The following is a 24861-nucleotide window of genomic DNA, read 5'->3' as shown; positions in this document are numbered from 1 at the left end:
GCAACTATTCCACAGGACTATATCAGCTTTAACAATCAGCTTTAATGATGCTAAGTGAAGGTGCCAGCTGGATAGACTAATGACGGCTTTAGGACCCTTCTGGTTCAGTATGTATAAGCACACAGTATGTGCCGTGAGGGTGTCATTGAAGATATTGTACCTGTCTTAGATTTTTGTACTACTGATAAAAACCATTAGGGTTCACTGTAACATAACTTACTATAATTAACACCCTGGATAGTTGAGAGGTAAAATATTTGGCTGTTAGCCCCTTTCGGTGAATAAAAATATCTGGACATCATTTTTATGATGCGGGGGGAATACAATGAAAGTTAAAAATCTATCCTTCTCACATGGTGTGCAATCATTTGAAGGAGACCTCTGGAAGAATTACCACTCCATAAAGACATCCATGCTGTTTAAAAGGCTAGGGGACATAGTGATTTCTCCTGTTTTTTTTTTTTTTTTTTTTTTAAGGAATTTGGAGGAAACCATGATACAAATATTTCTAGGGGAAAAAAGTAATGAATCTCTAATGTCCTCCAAATGCCTTCTTGTGATCAGGAAGCTCTATGTACTGCTATGAAAAACCAAGCTTAGGCACAAGGAAAATGCCACATATAAACCTGGTTTTGGGGGCAGCATGAAGCTACCTCCTTTTTCTAAAGGAAAAAAAAAAAAAAAAACCACATCCCAGCAATAGGACAAGAATAAACAAACTGTGTGTCATGCTTTCTGTGTGTTCAGGAGATGGTATATTCTCCACCTACCCCACTGCCCTGCCTTTCCTCCCACCATGTGTTACCGAAAGGATTGGCTTTGGCTCAACATAGCACTCACTCACATTCACAGGACTGTGGGTAAAGAAGAAGTTTGTGAGAAAAACAAATGATATTCTTTGCAAAATAAATAAATAAATAAATAAATAAAAATCAAGTTACCATGGTAAAACATTTTAGTCCTTCTGTTTAGATATACAGCTGCAAAAGTCAATAATCACATCTGTGTTTGGTTTGTATCTGTCTTGTCCAATATGGTAGATGCCAGCCACGTGACGGTACTCCAATGCACATGAATCAATTTACAGATTCCACGGCTCAGCATCGCCGCAGTTTGGGCGTCCAGGGTCATGGGTGGCTGATGGTCACGGCACCTACCAGGGCAGATGCATGTGCTGGCATCAAGGTGACTGTTCTTTGGGGCAGCCCCTGTGTGTGCAATGCCCACTAACTTCCTACCTTCCTACCTCGTCTCCTTGGACGGCAGTGGCAGCATTGCTTTTATGGATTTTATTGTCAAAGACAGGCACGAGCAGGTCATATGTAGCTCCTAAAAGCAAAGCTGTGTGTAGTATGAAAGGTTGGGAAACCCAAAGGTTTTTCCTTTCATCAGCCACAGGCAACACAGTGCTCAAGCTTTGTCAAAATCCTTATTGATGCTTTTCTGAGCAAATAACATTAGCCTCAGTGATGTGAACTTAAGTGTTTACTAAAATATGTTCTTACCTGTCACTTAAGCCATGATAAAATACTTGGAATCTGAGGGTTCCATTGGTAAAATTTAATCTGAAGGATATGTGGGGTAAGGCCAGCGGGAGGGCTCTATCGACTTTAATATTTCTTGGACACATAGAAAGCACCTATCACTTCATTTGAAGTGAAAAATTTGAAGCTGATTGAAACATTTCATAAGGGAAAGAGAATATAATTTTAGGCCTCTTCAAATTGCTTGAACTGTGAAATCAAGTAATAAACACGAGAAAAGGTTCTGTCAGCGAGAATCTCGGCTTGGTACAGTCAGCATTTTCTTGCTAAACCTTATTATGGCAAAGCATTTGATGCTTCGTCTCTGCACTTGTTCATCCCCACAAATAAACTACTTTGACCTCCACCTGTTACTCAGTGAAATCTGCCCGCCATCCTTCAATAACCCCGTTCTGGGCCCTGAAAGGCCTATGCGTCACAGAGAAAGCAGGGAGATAGACTTGGGTAGTGAATTGTGCTGATGTCCTTTTATAACCATTCAGCAATTCACAGTTCAAGACGGAGCTATATGGTAAAAGAAAATGGATTTTTTTTTTTTAAAGCCATTGCTTATGAATGTTGGAATGGGGCAATGCATTTCATCATTTGGACATGGAGTTTTTCACAGAAAGTTTCTCTCCCAGGCTACTGTTTAATGTAGACAACTTTTAGCCCATCCCTCATAGGAAAATCTGACTATAAATTGTGTCATCGTTTCAGATAGATGAGCCCAAAGACCAATTCAAAATTAAAAAAAAAAATCGAGTTCAAGGGTACTCACTACATTGACATTTTGCAAACAGGACAACTACCGCGTCTCAAATGCACTGTCATGCCTGTGGAAATGCCATAGCATTATTAGCAGCATTCAGACATTCGAAAATCACATGAAACTCTGATAGCAATCATACAAACACACGAGTCGCTGCAGCACGTATCTCACTGGCTTGCTTTTCCTTTACACTGACAGAGACATAGCAAACAGAGCAAATTGCATTTCTAATGATTAAGGCAGCATCCGGCAGAGGAAGGGTGCCTGTCGAATTACCTCACGCGCTTATAGGGATCAGCTGCGTGTTTCTGCTCTCCGTCATTCTTTGTGACAACATAATGATAGATCCGTTTACTTACGAGTGCAGTTATTAAAAACCGTGCTGTTTTCCTAACTGTCTTCATGTCTTGGAAATATTTTATTAAAAATTACTTATCTGACACTAAGGGTAAATGCTTGGCAGAGCTTTGCATATCAATTAAGAAAATGAGTCAGTTCCATTCAATCAATGTCTCTGTTGAGTGTCGCATTCAAGTTCAGTGAAACTTGCTTCTCCATGAAGCTTTGGTTTTGGAGCTAACGACTCACCCTTTCCCCCACTTGTCTTATTTATACAAATTTTAAAGTTTGGTTTTTACTTAAACTAAAAACTGCTCATGGCCGACATTTTCTCTGGAGTCATGATTTAACACTTCTTTTTCACATTCACACCTTTTTTGGATACTCAACACAAGGATCCAATTTTAAGCAGACAACTCCCCACAGGCCAATCAGAAAGGGTTGCTAGCTGTGCACCATCGCTCACAGCTTTTTCTGCTCATGTGATGAACTTTATCCAGCACTTGTGAAGAAAAGGTCTTCATGCAAGCTAAAAAAACAACAAAGCAAATGACACTGGCCACTGAGCGTGGCCATCCCCAACGGAGTATTGCTACATGTGTCAAACAAGACAAAGCTAGCTTCCTCCATTATTCTTTCTGCTTACTGGCTCAAACGCTGATGGCTACTAACTTGCCCTTGATGGTGAGAACAGCTAAGTATGAGTGTTGGATTTAAGGAATCCCTGAACTGCTCAAATTTATCTCCAGCTCTGGTGTTAGTCAATTCAAGACAACTGTCAAGTAACTCAAACAGCAGTGACCTGTAATAAACCATTTCTCTGTAAAACCTTTTAATGTATGGCTAGGACAAAAATTTATGTGACTAAATCCGATGAGTATGTGCTATGTTTTTTTTTTTTCCTTTTCAACTAGAGGCATCTTAAGCTTTCAATACTGACAGACAAACTCATAAACTCTAAGAGGGAGAAAAATCACTAGTTAAACCTTTTGAGGGTAAAATTTCTGAGGAGAAAAAAATCCACCCACTGGACAAAATAACTTTTAAAATTAGCGGCAGGTGTCACCACCACAAAATGACAAATATCAAATAAGAACTGGCTCTGAAAAGCATTCAACATCCCTTACTCCTTTTAATCCCTGTACATATTTGGACATTAGTACACACAACGTGATTGCTGTTAAGAGCTGAGATGCAAGCAAGGCTGAAAGCTGCAGACTCACTTCAACAAACTCCCTCTTCACTCTGTTCCTGACATGGCTGGAAAGCAGATGTTGGGTTCTTATTGGCATCAAGTCCAAGTAAACCTGTTTTGAAAGTCATGAATGCCGGAAGCTGGTGATAGCCGAGCGACTTCTAGGCTAGGCTTGCTAACAGGGCAGAGGTGCTGGGCACCACAGAGGACACTCAGATTACCAACGGATAAGGGGTCAGGGCACTCAGAAATTCTAAGGTGTTCAGTGCATTTCTGCCTATGCCAGTGGAAACGTTAATCCATCCCTCATTATATGCAAAGTGGGAGATGCTGAGATATTGGAATTATATATAATAAAGAACAGAAGACACAAGGCCCACATCCAAACCTAGGTTTCCCAGGAGCATGGTTTGATTAAGTGCTGAATATCAGCAGTGGGTGGTGACACCCACTCTCCACAGTGATGGAGGGCACTGAACTATAAGCAGGTCCTCACACCAGACAAACCAGAGAATCAAGAATAATAGCATCCCCATCCCTGGATTTAAGAATCCAAAAACATCAGACAGACTTTTAGTTGATAAGAAAGGTGAGGAGGGATCAGTAATCCTTGGTTCCAAGCAGTCACACCAATGAAGCGCTTTTAGCATGTAGCCTCTGTCCATCTGGGTTTAACTTTTCACCTCTAAGAGATGCTGTACAATGATGGGGATCCCATCTGCTCTCCCCACCCCCCACCTGAGAGATATACATCGTGATCAGGACCAGAGGGGTCCCTCTCCATTGGAGTACTTGGAGTGCTGTTCAGGAATCCATCAGGACTCCTCTCTGATTTACTATGTGCACATGAGCACTTCCCGGAATCTCCTAGGACGCACTTCGCCCATCATCTCCAAACGTGTGCCGTGTCTTTGATTAATGGATGAGTTTATGATGTAACTGAAGCCCGTGGATGGATGGATGGAGTTGGGATAAATTATTGTAATTGTCTGCAGGAAAATAGGGGTCGAGTACACAGGCCCATCAGAAGCTGACACCCAGAACAGACAGGGAGACAGGACTACAGGAATCTGCATGGGTCCAAAGACTTCCTTCTCTTCTTTCCATCCTTCATAGAAAAGATTCTTGCTCTGAAGTATTCAAGAACTACCTTATTAAAAAGCATCAGCAGCCTTTATTTGTACATGAACTACCGTATTATATTCAATCGTTTCATATTTAGGTGTTATAGTAGAGAAACAGAAGGCAAATGAGAGAGAAATCAGCTTGTAAATACTATTGTAAGTAATCTGATCAGATCACTTTTTGAATAAATGGGTATCTGTGAAATAAACACATACATGTGTATCTTACATGTATGTATGTATGTGTTTGTATATATGTAGTTGAGAATAATATGTGTTGAAATTAGCTACCATTACTTATAAAACAAACATTTAAAATTCCAGCAGCATTCTAGTGACAAAAATATTAGCCAATATAGCTTCTTTATTAACCAAATTACAGACTAGTTCATATGTGCGTTATGTTCATACAGTAAAGAAGGTAAGATCATTACTTAAAGAGATTTTTCTTTTTATATCAAAGATTTAAACTACCTTGTAGTTTCAAGAGATTTTTAACAATATTTAATAGACAATGCGAAGTAATGCAAGGTACTACATACCTGAAATAATTCTGATCTATCATGTACCCCTATCTGTTTGCATTTCTGTCCATAATCCTTATTTAGCCATAAGTCAAAAACCTTGTGATTTGATAGGGAGATTTTGGTCCATATGAGGAATCATCTCTTTTGCTAACTCAGGATGGTTCTAGCTAACATCCTTCCTGCGGTATTCCTAGACTGTGTACCATCTGCATGCTCTTTAGGGCTGGGGCAGGTGATAGTTGCCTGTTGGGAAGAGAAGGACACAGGGACCAGCCTCACTGCTGCTCTGCTAGTCATGGGAGAGCTGGTATATAGCCCTTATCAACAAGTGCATTGGGAGATCGGGGACCAAGCCAATGAATAAACTCCCTAACTGTGATGCTCTCTCTCCTCCATATCCCATCAACCTCATTACTTATGTAAGTTTTCACCCACTTTGCCCTCAGTGGGTTGTATTTTCTTGGAGGCTAGCTTCTACCTTGCTTATTTCCTATTTCACCTTCCACTTTGCACAGAGCTTTGCATAGCATATTTACAGATGCACACAATGTGTTTTCCATCGAATTTCATAGTACCATACCTCTTGTAACACTTTGGAGTTTTTTAAGTATTCAGCAAAAAATGTATGTAATATTTCACTAAAGTTCTATGGCTTATTAAGTATATGTTAGGGATATTGAAGGCATCCCATGGGTGAAGACATATACAGTATTTTGCACATAGTAGAAAGTTAATAAACAGTAGCTTTGGTTTCTTTTATATCAATGTTTGATATTCTCAAAGCTGAAACGAAAGGTGGAACTATTTTGTTGTCTCTGATACTTCCACAAGAGGAAATGGAAATCTGGAGCAGTTTACAAAGATTGCATGTTTGATCATGATGGGAGATGAGAATTTTAGAGTTTTCAATTCTTAATTTCTACTTCCCTGTTTTTATGAAGCATTCTGTTTTTCTCTTATTATCCCTGACTCCAGCCAGCCTTCAAAGGCTGCAGTGGTCACCTTCAATGCTCCTCCTTTCCTTATTTCTAAGTTTGAGCTACACACTGAACCACCAGCACTTGGGAAAAGAGTTCACGCTTGAGCCTCAGCAATCAGCACTGTCTCTGATTTTATTCCATTCTAGAATATTTATATAGCCTCACTTTCACACATGAAATTAAAGGGCTTGGTGATTTGGGTAATTTATTTATTTACACAGGACCAGCTGAAACGCAGCATTTATTTCCTTGGGAGCTTCAGTATTTACAAAATTGTGCATCTGGGCTCTTGAATGCCAAAGAGGCTCCCCTCATTCCTTCATCAAATGCACTCAGCACTCTGATCTCAGTGTTTGATCAGATTCAAAGGACAAGATAGGACACACATGGTCTCTAGCTTCATATATATCTATTCAACAAATAGTGATTGAATGTCTGTCATATTGCCAGGTACTGTAACAGGCTTTGGGAGAGGAAAAAAACAAACAAAGAGCAATTTTGTTGGCCATGCTTTGTCATACATGCATGTGGCACACAATACAGTGTGTGTATATGTGTGTGTGTGAGAGAGAGAGAGAGAGAGAGAGAGAGAGAGAAGACATCTCTTCCTTGTAATATATAGCCCTTTGAAATTCAATAAAAAGGGTTAGTTTGGGCCATTTTTGGCATTAAGAAAACAGCCTGATAAAAAAGGTAATGGCATGTTTGAAGGGTGGTGAGAATTCTCATTTTGTAATGGAGTTTTTCTGTTGTAACCCTTTATTTAGGTGAAATTTCTCTGATAAGGGTCATTAAGAACAGACCCTTGTTACTCTACTTATGCTCTCCGGCACATCATTTTCTCTTAGCGCCAATATTAAGGAGATAATGCGGGGGGAGAACACTGTCACAGAAAGATGCTTTCCCACTGCTCCATAAATGCAGAAGTAAAGCCAAGACATTGATCCCTCCGCAGTGTTCTGTGACAGCAGCCATTCCCATTACTGCTGGGGATTGTGGGAGATGTAATCATTTCCCCTAATTTATGCTAGTGCAGCAGAGTGTCCATGATCAATGGGCTACTGCTACCAGTCTGATGCCTTCCTTCTGGCACTTATATATGCCTTAGCTAGAAGGACAGATTGGTAAACTACCCTGAAAACTGACATGTGGCTATTGGCAGCCAAATCAGGATTGGTAAGCGTGGGAACACATGCTAGCCCAAAAGGTACTTTGAAGCCTCCCGCCTTAGCTTTCCACATGTTGCACCTGCCAATGTTCACCAGCATACCTAGCTTCTAACACACAATCTGAAAAGCTGCAAGAACCAGTACTACTCTCAAAATTCAACTGCGATTAGAGTTACTGAGGCCTAGAGCCTAGTTCTGCAAATCTGGAGTCACCAGTTAACTGTTTGCCAAAATGGACCTCTATAGATGCATTTAAACATTTTAAAATGTATTTATTTACTTAATAATATTTATAAGAACAGAGGACGTACTCAATTTTGACCTTTAAAACTAATATCAATGTAACCTGGAAATAAGTTCATCCCTGAAAGGAGTCTATTACTGATAGCATTTAAAAAGTAATTTAAACAAAATTTTAAATATTTTACTAACCAATTTTGACTCTAAGTCTTCCACTGAACTGTTTGGAATTCCCAACATTTTGACTGGCATAATTGTGTCTATTAATAATTTTACCTTCTCAATGTAATTATAGTCATAATATATATAAAAGCAATTTAATGAATTAGAATTTTGAATTAGAAAATTCAATAGAATTTTCTCTATAGGAGAAAATTCACACCGTTAACTTTAGATTGTTTGTGCGCTTCTAGACAGTTTCATCTAGCACAGGCTGGCCCTGAACTCACTCAGTAGCCAAGGATGATCCTGAACTCATGATCCTCCCTCTCTCACCTCTCAAGTGCTGGAATCATGTATGTCACTACATCCAGTTTTAAGTAGCTTCTTAAACCTACACTTAAACAAAACACTAAATTCCATGGATGAGCATTATAGTTTCTTACTACATTTTCTTTAGATGTTCTGAAATTGAGCGACATACTCAGTTCAGTGCAGGGGCAGCCTCAAACCTTGAAGATGAACAAGTAGACAGTCTGGGGAGTCCTCTACTTCAGGACACAGGGAACCCGAGAGGTTCCTAAGACACCACAGAATTTCCCACCTTGAGTAGAAATATGGATGAAAGCATTCTCAGTTCATTTGTGCTAGTGATGAATCAAAATGCCTAAGCTTGGAAGGCTAATCTCTATCAAGTTTGGGAATGTTCCTCAGCTAGATTCCAACCTAAACCCAATTTGTTGGCTTTTTTTTTTAAAGAAACTGATCCTATTAGTTAGTTTGGCTAAGGGTTTGTCTAGCTTCTTGATTTTCTCAAAGAATGAGCTCTTGGTTTTTTTGAATTGTTGTCTTTGTTTCTAATTTATTGATGTCAGCCCTGAGTTTGATTTTTTTCCAAACACTTACTCCTCTTGGTTATGTCTGCTTCCTTTTTTCCCCCTAGGGCTTTCTGGTGTGCCCTTAAGTTGCTTGTATGAGATATCTCCAATTTCCTTATGAAGATGTTTGGGCTATGAACTTGCCTCTTAGCACTTGCTTTCATTGTGTCCCTTAAGTTTGGGTATGTTGTGCCTTCATTTTCATCGAATTCTACTAAGTTTTTAATTTCTTTCTTTATTTCTTCCCTGACCCAGTTGTCATTGAGTAGAGAGTTTTCCAGTTTCCATGCAGATGTAGACTTCTGCTATTTCTGTTGTTGTTGAGGTCCAGCCTTAGTCCATGGTGGTCCGATAGGATACAAGATATGATTTCAATCTTCTTGTAGCCATTGAATCTTGCTTTGTGACTGACTATATGGTCAGTTTTGAAAAAGGTACAGCGAGGTACTGAGAAGATGCTCCTCAACCGAAGAACAGATAAAGAAACTGTGGTACATTTACACAATGGAATACTACTCAACTATTAAAAACAAGGACATCATGAAATTTGTCATATAGATAGAAATAGATAGATAGATAGATAGATAGATAGATAGATAGGCAAATAGATAGAACTAGAAAAGATCATCCTGACTGAAGCCACCCAGAAGCAGAAAGACACCCTGGTATATACTCACTTATAAGCAGAAATTAGCCATATAATACAAGATAACCATACTAAAATCCATAGACCTAAAGAAGCTAAATAACAAGGAGGACCCTAGGGAGGATGCTTAATTCTCATTCAGAAGAGCAAATAGAATAGACACCAGAAGTGGATGAAGAGAGGGAATAGGATGTCCCTCTGAAAGCTCCACCCAGCAGGGGATCAAAACACATGCAGAGACTCACAGCCAAACTTAGGACAGAACACAGGGAGTCTTATGGGAGAATGGGGAGATAGAATGAACTGGAGGGGACAGGAGCTCACAAGGAGACCAAAAAGCTAACAAATCTGGGTCCAGGGGGTCCTGATGTACCAATCAAGGACCATGCATGGAGAGGACCTAGACCCTCTGCTCAGACGTAGCCAATAGGTAGTTCAGTTTCCATGTGGGTCCCCTAGTAAGGGAAGCAGGGATATCTCTGACATGGACTCTGCTGCCCACTCTTTGATCACTACTCCATGGTGAGGCAGCCTTGCCAGGCACAGAGGAAGAGGATGCAGTCAGTCCTTATGAGACTTGGTAGGCTAGGGTCAGATGGTAGGAGAGGAGGTCCCCTTTCTGTGGGACTAGGGAAAGAGAAGAGGGGGGAAGAGGAAGGAAGGGTGGGTCCAAAAGGAGGCAAAGGAGAGGGCTACAATCGGGATACAAAGCGAATAAATTATATATATATATATATATGGAATTGATCCTAATTCTCGCTGAGATTCATAGCTCTCTTTTAACTACCACCATCTGAGTAAGGTCTGTCCCACTCATAATCCTAGAGACAGATTTTCACATGATTAGAAATTAACTTTCCAAAGGAGTTTGGCTTCCATCAGCTCAGCTGACAGTACCACTTACCAGACAGAGGTGCAGCTGAGATAATAAAGAGTAATCATAATAATTGGTAGAGTAGCTAACCCCTGAGGGTGTTCAGAGGTTTGGCCTTAGAGACAGGTGCTCACTGGAGTCATTTTTGTATCTACCCCAGAAAACTGTGCATAGTTGGCTCTTGATAATATGCCATGACTTGATTTGCCTTATAGTGGCAAGAAGAGAGGGCAGGGGGCTGGAGGGAGGGAACAGGAGAGGAAGGGAAAACCGAGGGCAGTTTTCTTTATTGTATTGAGGGTCAGGAGTTACTCAGTATGTGGTCTGCTTTGATCCATGTGAAATGGGTGGGTTTCTATCCATTTGGGATAAATTTTAAGACATTGCTGCTAAACACAGGGAGAAGGGCTTGAGAGCATAACATTTAAAATTAAGTGACTTTCCCACACCGGGTCCAAAGCTGGCACTCTCAGCCTCTGAGATCTGGGTGGTCTCAGGTGCATTTCGGAGACACTTCCTGTGGTGCCCAGTTACTGGTCCTCAGATGGCAGTGGCTTGGTGCTTACGTATGATTGTGTAAGAGAAAAGTAGAGATGGAAGAGTGGAAATTCCCAACACTAACAGAGCAGGGAGATCATCTAAGCTACATAAAACACTTTATAAAAACAGATAATCTAAACGATATAAACACCTTATAAAAATAGATTACCACTGAGCTTCTTGAAACAGGCATCACCCATCATGAATTATCTTTTATAGTTTTCTTTGAAATAATACAGAGTTACATCTCATTGGCAAGTTGTCATGCATATTTATGGAGGTAGAGTGCGGTGTTTTGATACATGGACACTTGCCTAATGATGAAATCAGGGGAGTTAGGATATCTATCATCTCAAATGGTTACCATTTATTTGTCATAGTAATAGTCAAATTCTTTTCGTTATTTTGAGATATTCGTATCGTTCAGTGTATCATTCTCATCATATACCATGTATCATACCATTGAATGTAGTGCCTTACTATGTGACAATATGTACATTCCTATTTCACTGTGACTTCCTATGCACTGACCACTGTCCCTTCCCTCTTGGCTTCTACCTTCCTTCCCTAATTGCCAATAAACACTATTCTTGTCAATTACCTTAAAAACATATCTGGCTTATTTAAAGGAAAACCTGTTAAGGAGGAAAGTTGCAATATAGTTCGGTGCCCTACTACTGATCAATGAGATGCTTAGCTGAGCCATAGCAATTATCTTTCCAATGATTTTCTAGTAATTAGATTTGACAGAAAGCCTACAGGTTAAAAATATAGGAAATACCAATTTTTAGAGGACTGTTGGCAGCAAATTCTGCTTTTGAGTATCTAAGAAAGCCCCATTCACTCATCCAGTCAATATTTATTGAACACCTATTATGTTCTATTATGCCGTGTTAGGGATACAGCAGTGTAAGAGATGAGCCAAGTCACACTCTCATGGAGTGCAGACTCTAGTGGGAGAAGTTAGTATAGCAGATGGAGCATGGATAAAGCAAGAGGGGCTGCGAGGGAGGAGATGGTGGACACAAGGCCAGCAGCTACGTAGGCCACTAAGGGCCTCTCGGACATAGCATTTGCACAAGTCCTAGATGCTGAGGATTATTGGATTTTATGAATGATATGGCAGATGTTTCACTGTTAATAGTTAATATTCTGCTTATATATTTTTTTCCTATGTGTATTTAGTAGCCCATATCCTTTTTTTTTTCCTGACCTAGGTTATATGTTAAGTGTTCAAGATAAGGAAAATGGGGAGTTTTCAAGGTCTTTCTAATGAGTTATTTGCTATTTTTATTCTGCTCTTTTTAACCTAAGTATGAACCTAGAATACAAGAGCTTGACATATTAGTATGAATACCCATACTAAAGAGACTGTGTTTTACAGGAGAGTCATGGAGTCTGACTATAAACACACAGCCCTGTCACTGAAGCCCTGTCACTGTATTCTACATGATTCTCAGAGCCATCTATCCTCTTACCCACGTGGCTTGTATTGACGAAGGCATTGGAGCTCATTCCCCTAAGCCTTGTGGAGGTCAGACATTAACACAGAAGCAAACTCATATCGTGGGGTCAACTCTAGTTTGAAAGACAGATCCTGACCACAGACATACCACCAGTGTGGGCTTAGGAAAGCTTGTCTCAAAAAAGAGAAGAAAGAAAGAAAGAAAGAAAGAAAGAAAGAAAGAAAGAAGGAAGGAAGGAAGGAAGGAAGGAAGGAAGGAAGGAAGGAAGGAAGGAAGGAAGAGAAACAACCAGGTGTGCTGTGGGCATTCTGGGGATCCAATCACAACTTTTTGGCCCAGGAAGCCCGGCCTAAAGCTTTTCTTCCTGATCATTTGCATTATCAGCTCCCTGGCAACTTTTCACTTGTGTGGCCTAACAGCCATTGAGGGTGTGTGATTCTGATGGATAGAATTTCATAGGCCTCATGCCACATACAGATCCAATTCAACCAGGTTCTGAGACAGCTGAGAAATGAAACCAAGCAGAGGGAACGGACGTAGGGGCGGACGCAGCGCCGAGAGAAGCTGAGACTACCTAGCGTTTTCAGCGAGCATCGTGTGCGGCCGCACACTAACTAACTAACTGAGACAAACATCGGAAGGAGGACGGGGTACCACAGAAGATATCTGAGAAAACCGTGCCTGTACTTTACTGGGTGTCTGGGCTGTTCACTTTCCAGCGCCTTCCAGTCGCTCAGGGAAGTCTCTCTTGGCCACCTGCTGGCCTCTGTAGTCAGGGAGACTCCCCCCCCCCCCCCGTAACCCAGTGAGGGCAGTTCTCCGATGCTGAGCTCTCTGAGTGGGGTATGAGTACAGCCTTGCTTCCTGCGTCACACCAGAAGCATAAACCCCGTGCCCTTCATACTTGTCTGAGAAAATTATCCCAAGCGCAGGCTGCCCCTGCATTTGGATATACATAATTCCCAACATATTTCTGAAGGCAATTTACATGAGTGAAACACTAAAAGCCTCCCACTTAATTAACTGTACCCCTGGGGAAAAGCTATGTAGGCCCGGATAAGTGTGGGAACACATAAAGGTGTTCTCTGTGCCAAAAAGGGGATTGGGCTTGATGGAAAATCCCCAAAAAGGACCATCTGGCGGCATAAATTATCCATTTAAAGTGGCTGGTGTGAGCTAATGACACCAAAGTCGCCATGAGCTTGTGCAACATCCCTTGGTTGTGTTTTAATGTCCCCTCAGGCCCTGTTTCAATTATGACTTTCTATGCTGAAGATGGCCAAATATAAATTTATCCACTGTGCTCTCCAGCCCCCACAAATATATGCCATGAGACTGCATTTTTCTTTAATGAAACAAGGACAGACAATGGACAGTCTTTTCAGGAACACAATTTCTTTCAGAAGAAGGAGAGGGAAAAAAAAATCCCTGTACGTAAAGAGGATTTGACCATTAAACTTAGCTATCTGATGAGTGCAGAGGGCACATAGATGCAGATATTAGACTTCGTAATTGTTTGAATCATGATGTGTAGGTATGAACAGGAACCACCTTGAATGAAAGAGTTACTAGTCCAAAGCACTCTGTTCAACCAGCCCTCACAGGTCCCAGATATGCCAGCGAGGAAGCATAGGGTGCTGGGAGGCCCAGGCTCACTGTGAGGGGCTTTGTGTCCGTCAACATCATAAACCAGCTTTAGTGTACACGGAACATGTGAGCAAAGAGATCCACCCAAAGTGTCCCACACCTATATACTGGATTATAATCTAGACTGAAGCAGGGGCATTGGGGAGGACTAATTAGTCCTTTAAAGGGATTCAAAGAAGTTCTCCATCTTTTAATTTTTTCATACACGGAAACTTCTCATCAGTTCTACATGGAGGGCACTGTTGACTGGCAATGAAAGTCAGAGTGTGAGTTCTCTCTTGCCCTGGCTTTATTTCTCAGGCCCTTTGGGCAAGCCGTTAGGAGTGTGGAATGAAGGTGAAGTGAGGCCGTCAGGAAAGAACAACCACACGGGTGACATTGGACAACACTGGGAGCTCTCTTCACCGCTGTGCTCCCTACAACCCTGAGAAGACGGGCGTCTCATTCCACGCCTCGTTTTAATCTCTGGAAAGCAGCAGCCGCTGCCTCCTCATCTACTCTTGAGTTCTCACAAGTGGCATTGTACTTGATCCAGAAAATTCTACTGAAGATTGCTGAGTGGGTGAACAGATAAGCATGAGGGCACTGGGCAGAAGGAAATCACACAGGGACTTTCATGTTTTCACAAAGGGACAAGAGAAAAGACCCAGCCAAGAGGGCAGGGAGGGTCATTGTGACTTGTTTTCAATTGGGATAGAACGCAACGAAGGTAAGGAGGAGGCACATACTTTTGCAATTTCAGACATTATGTCGATCATGGTAACTCCCATAATCAGGACCCAGATGGCTCCATCACCCTAAAATCTCCCTTCTGCTGCTCCTTCATAGTCAGATAAAGCCATCTATAGCCACAGAGTTTGTATATTGAAAAAGTGCTGGGGAGGAGAGAGGAGGTGTAAAGCCCTGAAGATGAGGGGCCTAGTTCCAAGATTTTCTCGGTGCCTGTCTGTTCTAGCAGGCTGAGATAGGAGTGGGGAGGGCTGGCCGGAGAATTTGTTCTTTTTATTTTTTATTTTTTCTACATCACTCCATGCTGGATCTACTTCTTAAGTGGACAGTACAGACCATCTTACTTGATCCTCAAGAGCATCGATGCAGCTATTTACTACTGTCAGACTGTGTTTTACAGGAAAGTCATGGAGTCTGACTATAAACACACGGCCCTGTCACTGAAGCGAAGACTGTACTCTCCATGATTCTCAGAGCCATCTATCCTCTTACCCACGTGGCTTGTATTGACGAAGGCACTGGAGCCCATTCCCCTAAGCCTTGTGGAGGTCAGACATTAAGGTTTGACTTGTATTGATATAGGCATTGGAGCCATTCCCCTAAGCCATGTAGAGGTCAGATATTAAGGTCTTCAGAAGCTGCTGCTATCAGAATCACTCTTCAGATTCTACTGCTGTCACAAGAGGCATGTATTCAGGTTAGTGCAGACAGACATAAAGGTGGCTGTGGTGCTTTAACAATCCTGGTGATAGCCAGGCATGAAAAACAAAACCCAGAACAACAACAACAAAAACACCAAGATGTTATAAAAATCCAATTGTAATCTGCGGAACAGGGAACTTCATTCCGCTTTTTGCCGCTATCCAAGTTGTTGGAAAAGCCGAGAGCTTTTCTTATGAATGCTTCAGTATACTTAAAAACAGACAGACAAAACAAAACGTGTGTGTTTATAAACATAAAAGAGAACTGCCGCTCTGGCTACTCAAGACGCTGAGGCAGGAGGAATGCTCGAACCTGGAACTCAAGGCCACTGCGTACAACACAGGGAGACCTCAGCTCAACAAGCAACCAAAGCAAAATGAAACACACACGGGCTCACAGTGCAGGCGACAGCCCGTGACACACACACACACACACACACTCTCTCTCTCTCTCTCTCTCTCTCTCTCTCTCTCTCTCTCTCTCTCTCATCTGTCTTTCGCTTCCGCTGTATCTGCTGCTCGCTGCCGCTCTACCGTGCGACAACACAGCCATGCGCACATGCTGTTTTCTGCGCTCCTGACTCTCCCCTGCTCACCTGGCTCTACTTCGTGCCATCCACTGGACTGACTGCCGCTCCCCGGGGAGCGTCCTTGGCCTGTGTAAAATGGTTCTTCACCGGGACTGTCCATCTCGTCCTCCACAGACTTGAGGCGCTTTGTAGAGCTGAAAGAGAAAAGGAATGCCTGTTTAGTAGCGCACTAGGCCGCCTTCCTCCTGGACGATTCATCGGAAAAACGTGCAGTTCCAGGACCTGCTGCAGGCTCCCGTGCGATTGGTCAAGTCACTGGAAGTGGTACACAATCTCCGCCTGTGCGTTCAAGCACTGCCTCCATCTCTGCTGATGGAGTTGCTGCTGCCACCTCCATTTGGTGCCTTTTTTCTCTTTATGGAACTGGTGCTCCTGCTTTGGCTTCCACTTAGGAAGCCCAGACACCTTATCTCCACAGCTGTGGCTCAGGGCTGGTTTCTAGTGAGAAACCTATTCAAATCCACGAGGACGCCCCGAGAAGGTTAAAGATAAGTAAATAAAAAGCAGGGTTGAAGATCCTTCGAGGGATGCCTTGCTTGCTTTCCCCCATCCTCCACTTAGATTTATTCATATATTAAAAAAAAAAGGTATTTGCTATACATCCATGTAGTCCAAATATATCTCCAGACACCAGAGATAAAATGCCACACGGAATGGCTAAAAATAGCAGGAAGGAGTGCTTTGCCTTGAGACAAGGAAGGGCGTAGACACAGAGTGGTCTATGGACTTTTATGTCCTACACAGAGAAGAGCAAAATGACATTTTGTTTCATCTATGTGAATGAAGACTTGTTTTCTGTAGAGGTCTGACCAAGGAACTCCCACAATCTATCTCTTTTTTTTTTTTTTTTTTTCTTTCCGCTGAGGAAATACATTTTTCCTCCGGTGAAACTTGAGCGTTAGTAAACAGCGAAGCATCACCTGCTGCTCATTCCTGCTCTGGCTGACCAAACTGAGCTTGCCAGCAACGCACTGCTGCAGGGCCAGATCTCCTGCCTTGGGCAGTGACTGCTGGGAAGCCTGCCCATGTGTTAGGATGCAGAACTTTGCCTGGGTTTCATTCATCAGACACTGGCTGTGTAGCTCCTCCGTGCCAGGGCCAGCACTCAAGTGTGGAGTAGTATAGTGAGTCAGACGTGTGAGCAGAGATGGAGAAGCCCAAGGAAAACAGAAGGGCATGGAGGAACCATACTCAGGCTGGGAGTCGGGGAACACTGCTTCTTGCACCTGGAGCTTGAGCTTGGATTTCTCAGAGCAGAAGGCCCCTGAGCTGTCTGTGAGTGCTAACAAGATGGTGATAGAAACAGGAAATGACCAGGGGAGGCTGGTACCCCACTAATGCACAACTCAGGAACTATTATGATTTTAAAGATATTAAAACCCTCTGTATTTTTTGGCAAACTGCTACTGTCTCAAACTTCAAGAAGTGCTTTTTTGTTTGTTTGTTTGTTTCCTAAATTTGGCATTATTTTTTTTTCCTTTGCCCTATGACACTTTCATGCCTCAAGACCTAAAATGCCATTGTCTGCCCCCTGGAGTCATTAGAATGACAAGGTAGCATCCGCCCTTACTGCTGAGCTCATGGTGTACAGGTCACCAGATACTGAGTATCATTCCAGGAGCAGGTGCCTGTCGGCAGTGGCAGAAGTCAGGTGTGATCCACAGAGATGCTGAAACCAACAGAGGGACCCAGCAGAAGTTGAGCATGAGGGTCAGAGAAGATACTGTGAGTCTGGACTTTATCCTACAAGCAACAAGACTTCTGAAGCCCTCTACGTAGGTTTGGCTTGGGAGTTACATTGTGAAAAAGCGGCTAGTGAGTGAAGAAAATTGACTTGGGAAGGTGGCAGGAGAAGGAGGGGTTATAACCTGAGTAACAGGAAACAATTTAAGTTTTAAAGTGTGTAGGATGCAATTCAGGTAAGAAATTCAAATAATTCGAGTGGGTAGTCCAATGTTTTTAGGTTTTGGGTTTTATTCTCATTAAAGCCAGATCACAGGGAAGCAACCTTTTGGTACCATGCTAATGTAGGAGTTGAGGACAGGTCTTGGACTGTCTCAGTAATGGTCTTCTTTTTTCTTGAAGTTTGATTTAAATAATCACTTGAAGAACTTTTCTGTTTCATGTAAAATTAACTGAATGTATGTCCTTTAGCTGAGATTATACATAATACACACAGAAAACTGATTCTAATATATAAAACCCAGAAAAACCTAGTATCTCTCTATGCATTTCTATTGTCTCTTTCGGTGGAAAATAGAAATGATCTGACCCATTGGTTCTCCTTCTTGCCTTGCATGCACATAGCTCAGGATCCAATTTAAAGCGCATCTCTTGGTCTGCGCTCCTGATCTAATAAGGAGCACCCTACCCTCCATATGGAGTTTGGCTTCTTCCTCCATTTGTATTTTAAAACTGTCAGCCACTTGAAATCATCTTGTAACTTAGAGAGCTATAAGTTGGGCGAAATCTCTTGGTGTCCTCTGGCTAACCAAAGACCAGACTTGCATGGGCAGCAAGATGCTAAGAGCTTCAGGGATGCAGCTATGCTCTTGTCAGGGGACTTGTGCTGCCTTGATTTCTCATGATTCTTACTTTGCTACATTGAGACGTATGTATCGGCCATGACCAACAGGACTAATTAGAATTTCTTCCATAATTTGCATCCTACAGATTTGACTGCATGTTTTTACAGCAGAGATTGTGATATCCAAATGGAGCATTGAGGTGCTCACGGAGAAGCAAGTTCCTACCTACCTGCGCTCGGGGTGCACGGGTGCAAGACGACACCGCTCTGGGAGTGGTGTATTAACTTCCCGGGAGATTTCCACCTCTTCTGTTGTCCTAACCATCCTTCCCCGGACCTCTTTCCTAGCCTTACATGTGTATCAGGAGACCACCACTTACACAGCCCTTAATTCAGCCTCCAACGCTCAGACTTCTAGAGAAACAAACTGGGAGAACTCTGTGGCCCTGGGGACCAGAAGTATGGGATGATATCGGCAGAAAGTCCTGCCTCATACTGGCTGACAGCTCAAGAATCCTCCACCTTTTTACTAGTGTCAGGTTTTGTTTTATTTTATTTTAAATCTTTAGCACATACTGCAGTGTTGGATTGTTTCAAGTGCTCAAAGGCTGCTGTGAGTACATGTGTCGAGGGATCAGCCACACATCTATGTTCAGTGAGCTCCAACCCCAGAAGGCAACTTCCCTGTGTGCTGTTCTCCCATCGTTAATATTTTCCTGAGTTCTAAAGCGCTGGTTTTCTTGGGGCGGCTATCATAAGATTCAGGTACGAATTGCACAGGTGGGAAACTGGGTGGCTACAGCTGGCACGGGAGCTTGCGTCTGAGGACTCTCAGGATGGACACGGGCGCTGCATCGGCATCGTGGAAGTGTGGATAGAGGGAGAACAGGATCCAGGAGAGAGGAACGTTGGCATTGCCAGGAAGGACAGGCAAGGGGCTTCTGGGACACGGACTAGGTTCTATTTATTTATTTATTTTTTACTTATTTCTTGGAACTCGTCCTTGATTCTGTCTCTTCCTCCTGACTGTCTAACATAAGGGCTCTATCCCTTGCTTCCTACTATGTGAGACCTGTTAGGTCTTGTTCCGTATCCACAACCATTTCCCTTATGGAGTGTTCACATGAACCAATCTGAACATTTCCTCTTGTCAGTGTGCAAAGCTCCTCTGATTTGTCTTTGTGTCCACAGGGCCAAATATAACTCTTTGGTGCTTATTGTTTGCTTACGAGATGGGAAAGTTAGACATTGTCCTTCAAGGGACATAGAACCATACCGGTAGGTGGAGAGTCTAGACACTGCTTTGCTAGGATCCCACGTCCCAGAGTTCCTGGGTACTGCACTGTTGCCAAGACAGTTCAGTGTCTGTAACTATAGTTTGTAAATTTCAGAAGACCTGAATTTGAATGGGGACCATCTTTACCATGGCTGTAGCCCTGGGAAAATTGCTCAAATGCTGTCTGCTCTAGTGGCTCCATTACTGCAATGGCAAAACTTCTGGAGACAACTAAGGCTCAAGCTAAAAAGACAACCAAAAAGCCACAGACAGATGAAGGTTGACATAGCATCAACAGCAGTGGCCAGTTGGTAACTTTTTCTTCTGGGAGTTTTTCTGGGAATTCGTCAAGGCATATTTTCTAATTTTGAAACAGATAATTCTGTTTGGTCTATATATTCAAGAACTTGTGTTTAAAATCACCTTAGGGTGGGCAGTGAGATGCTTCAGTAGGTAAAGTGCTTGCTGGGTAGGCCTGATAAACCTATCTGGGACACCCATGTAAAGGTGAAAAAAGAGAAATGGCTCCCAAAAGCTGTCCTTTGATCTGCACATACATGCCCTTGCAAGAGCACACCTGCATGTTAGTTCTTTCTCCTCCCCCCACCCTTGGGGTCCCCCCGCACTAATAACTAAATAAAAAATCCCAGGAAGAGGCCAACAAGAGAAAAACAAACATTACTGAGTTATTAACTTATTGATATTTATAATTAACTCCTTGTCAAGACTACTTATTTGCAGAACAGAAGAATGACATTAGCCTCTTACATGACAATTATTGGCCTTCACCCACAGGTCACAACATAAAATCATACAACGGAGCTTGGGGTGTGTGGAGGGACAGGAGGTAGGGGTCGCTGCTAGGGAGGTAGACGCGACAGACGCTCCATATGAAAAGCAAGCCACCCATGAACTTTTAAATTAACCTCGGCCCCACAAGTGTTCACAAAGCTCTTACTGTTGACCCAGGGCACTGCCACTTCTATCAGCAAACATTCGAAATCCTCCACGTGTGTGAACACCCAAATGTATTCATAATCCCCCCCTTCCTGTTAAAAATGCATTTGGGATTTGAGACACTTGTTTTCTTGTGGAGGTGACACTGTAATGAACTGAGTGGGGGGGGCATTTAAACAGTGCGGAAGATGAGAGTATAACGCAGTGTTTGAAATGACTGCTTGAGTCATTTTCAAGATGATGGTTAAGACACTGCTCATAAAGGCAAGGTAGGTTTCCACCAAGGAAAGTGTCTGCACTCTGGGCCTCATTTTTAATCATAAATGTCTGTACTTGCTTTAGCAGAAATCATGTTTGATGAATGTTTTTATGCAAAGTACACAAACATGACTGACAGCCCTGTTGTGCTCCTTTCTTTGTTGTCATAGCCCAGTGCTAAAGCCAATTTGTAAAGGAAAACCATGGCTCTGATGCCTAATCCCCTAGCCCTGGTCCAGGCTATCTAGAGACAGCAGGGTCTTGCACAGGGCTTCTCTAGATGTTGGCTCTGATAACTAAGAGGATCAGGAAGCTTGGTGCTTACAACGGACAGTGCATTCTATTTTCAACTTAAGTTTTTAAAAGCCCCCTGAAGTATCTGGGTCCAAAGTACGGCCCCATCCTACTCTCTGACCTGCATTTCTTTTATAACCTCATGCCAGGACATCAAATCAGTTGCATCTTCAGGGAACGTCAACAGACCAGATTTGCAGACTACAGGGCCCAGCAAGCTAAGAAGGTTGTGGCCAGGGTGTTTAGGCTGATGTCACTAGTGCCCACATTATGCCAACCAAGCCAGAGCGCTCACTTTTTTCCCTCAGTGAAGCCCATTCATTTTTCCCAGAGAATATGCTGCATTCATTATCGCCCTTCTCCATGTCTCTGCTCACCCACCCAGATCACCATGCCTTTCCCGCATCACCTTAAAGCTAACCAGCATTCAGAGTTGAGTACCTCACCCTTTTGGACAAAGCCTATTCAAATCATGCTTATTTCATGGCATACAATTGAAATAATTGTTTTACTTACTAGGGTGTGTGTGTGTGTCCGTCCAAGCCCTCCCTAAAGAGACAGCTTATTGAGGCTGTCTTTTGTGCCCTCTGTTGTTATAGACACATTGCTAAATGTCCAGCAGGCTCAGAGTTACAAATCAAGGTATATCTCTGTGTTTTAGCCTCCTTAGAGGCCACCAATCCAATTACCTGGTAGAGGATGTGCTGGGCAGAGACCTCCTCATTGCTCCTGGACTCATGCTGTAGTATGAAGAACTTTCCAAATCAGAGAGAGAAAAATTGGGGCCGGTTCCTGCAGCTATTGGTGCTAGAGAGAGGAAAACAAAACAAAACAAAACAAAACAAAACAAAAACAAAACAAAACAAAACAAACTGTAAGTCCTGTGAATTCAAGAACCTACATTAGTGTAGCATGGAACATATTTTCTGTTTGCATTTATCTGCAAGGTTTATCCAGAATAGTCACTAAAAATCTCTGATTTCAAAGGAATATTGACAATGAAAATGGTCTATACTAGAAAGGCGCATTCTTTCTAATGTGTCTTTTGTCTTTTAATTTTTTTTTAAACAGTAAACTGTTATCAAGCTTATGGTATTACTGGGTAGTTTAAGAGAAAATACCTCTCATATTTTAGTCTTCATTTTTAAAAAATGACTGTCCCAATTTTTCCCTTGGTTTTCTCACTTTGGTCCCACAGCTTTCCCTCACCTTCCTTTTGGAATTCTGGTCTGAATTTTCATGAGCGTGAATTCATCCCTCTAGGCTCCCATTCCCCATTTCCTGCTATGTGACATGTGTACATTCTCTTACTCTCTTTACTGTGTGGCCTCCCTGCACATGACCTCCCTGCACATGACCTCCCTGCACATACCTGTACCTTGAGACGTCTGTGTTTGGTTGTTGCTGTTGTTGTTCTGAGTATGTGTGTTATGTTTTTGCAAAGAAAGATTTTCACTGCATACACCATCACTGCATGCTGTTTGTGGCAGTGAGAACTGTGGCTACACCAGTACCACATGGCCCCTGAAGCCGAAGTATTGGCTGCCCAACCTTTCTAGAAGATTCTGACGACTTCCCATTCAATTTCACTAACCTATTACCTTCATAGTGGATTCTTCCTGAGATGTGGTTACCTGTAATTTTATGTCTCCCGGCCTCTAAATGCCTTGTCTACGGTAGGTTAATAAGTACTTTTTGAGTGAATTAATAAAATCTTCTTTCAAAGCTGTAAATTCTACAGTGAGATTATCAGTTAAAGTAGTCTTCTTGAAATATGACGTGAAAGCAGGACAGTAGGTGTGAGCACTAACTGATACTGTACATAGTAAGCTCATCAACGTAGATAGATACATTAAACACACTAATGTCTATCAGGAGGACGGATAATTAGGAACACCATGAGACCAGTTTTACTCAAGAAATGATTCTGGAGCACTGCTGTTACCAAGAACCGCAGAGAAAAGACGACACATAGGTCAGAGACATGCTCTTCACCCATGAGCCCACTGCAAGGAGCCTGAGCGATTGAGCTACCGATAGCTGAGAAGCCTTCAGACACTGGATCAGAAGTCGGTGTCTGACGTAGCTTGGGAAGAGAGGCTCAAGGGCGTAAAATGGCCTGAGAAAATGTACCTGCAGAAGATACTGAAAGAACTAGCAACTGGGAAGAAAGGAGCAATTCTGGGTAGAGTAAATTGCCTAAAGATAAGAGAACAGGAGATATTGACTGGTTTACAGACACCTTTGTGTTATAAGACAGGGAGTGAAAAAGATATGGCTAAGGAAGAGTCACGATGGATGGCTAAAGTTAGGTCATGAAGGATCTGGTAGTTTTCTCTAAGAAGTGCCGCTTTAAATCCAGAATACCACGTTTGCCAGCCATTGACATACTAACATCCCTGGAAGTAGAAACCACTGCAGTTAGATTGCCAGTGTCTAAGCATCACCCCTGCCAGCAGGAGGCAATTAATAAGCACTCGTCATATGTGCAGGCATTGAATTTTATTCACGAAACAAAGAAGGGCCAGCAGCCTGTAAAATGACCTACCTCCAATCTTATATTTATACTCTAGAAATATCTCTAACTCATGACAGGAAACACGGGAGAAAAGGGGCGGTAAGAAATTAGTGATGTTACTTAAGCAAGAAGATGAGGTAAGATGTCATCACAGAGTGGCCAGGAGAAGGCACGGCATATGGTACTATGGTACTATATACACAAAGTATATGGTGGCGGTAGTATGTTGGCAGTTCACCGTGGCGGGAATAAGTGCCTCTCAGGGTTGTCGCCTGTGAGACAGAATGAGTTGTGTAGTGCTTTGAGTAACTATGGAGTCAGAAGAACAATTTCTGAGAATATACAGTGAGTTGACTAACAGCAATGACCAAATATCAAGCATAGGTGTCCTGTAAAAACAATCTTTTCTAAGGTATGGGAAACTGAAAATCAAACACACGTCTCAGTGATGAGCTTTAACAAAAGGGAGGCCTTTGGCTTATCTTGACAATAGTGTAAACAGATTTCCACTCAATAATGCTGCTAGTCATTCTATCATTTGCTTTTGTATTCAATTTATTTGCATATTTTCATCTTTTATTCCACAATATTTTATGTATGAAATGGGCCATTATGCAAGACGGCCCATGTCATTCATCATTACCGTAGCCACCGGACACATAATAACACGACAGGTGCTCTTAAGGCCTTCTGCCTCTTGGAGCCTACAGTCACGTGTCTTGGTAACTGGGGAGAATGAAAAGGCCTGTCAGTGTCAAATGTGTGGATTTTGATTTTTCCTCACAAATTTCTGAGAGGAGTCGAGGCCTCAGCTGGGTGGAAAAGCTTGCTCACCCCTGAGCATGGAGAGGAAGGTGAGGTCCTCCTGCAGCTGGCTGCTGTGAAGGGATAAGGATGAGTGGGAAGGTCTGCCCTGGGCTGACTGAAGGAAC

The 24861-nt window shown here is 42.5% G+C and overlaps 1 protein-coding gene across 9 annotated transcripts in view; it reads right to left on the bottom strand.

Annotated features, from left to right (window-relative positions):
* The window catches only part of Nfia (nuclear factor I A), a 526906-nt gene that overhangs the window by 79521 nt on the left and 422524 nt on the right, over nt 1–24861 (bottom strand). For all 9 annotated transcript variants that reach the window (XM_060365916.1, XM_060365918.1, XM_060365920.1 and 6 more), the window contains exons 5-6: nt 22101–22218; nt 16106–16233 (exon numbers count right to left, since the gene is read on the bottom strand). In XM_060365916.1, coding sequence (XP_060221899.1) covers nt 16106–16233; nt 22101–22218 — 246 coding nt within the window. The remainder of the gene's footprint in view (nt 1–16105; nt 16234–22100; nt 22219–24861) is intronic.

Source organism: Meriones unguiculatus, chromosome 12 (assembly GCF_030254825.1).
Source record: "Meriones unguiculatus strain TT.TT164.6M chromosome 12, Bangor_MerUng_6.1, whole genome shotgun sequence".
In the NCBI taxonomy this organism is placed as follows: Eukaryota; Metazoa; Chordata; class Mammalia; order Rodentia; family Muridae; genus Meriones; species Meriones unguiculatus.
The sequence above is the reverse complement of the archived record's forward strand: the minus strand, read 5'-3'. Positions and strand labels throughout refer to the sequence as shown.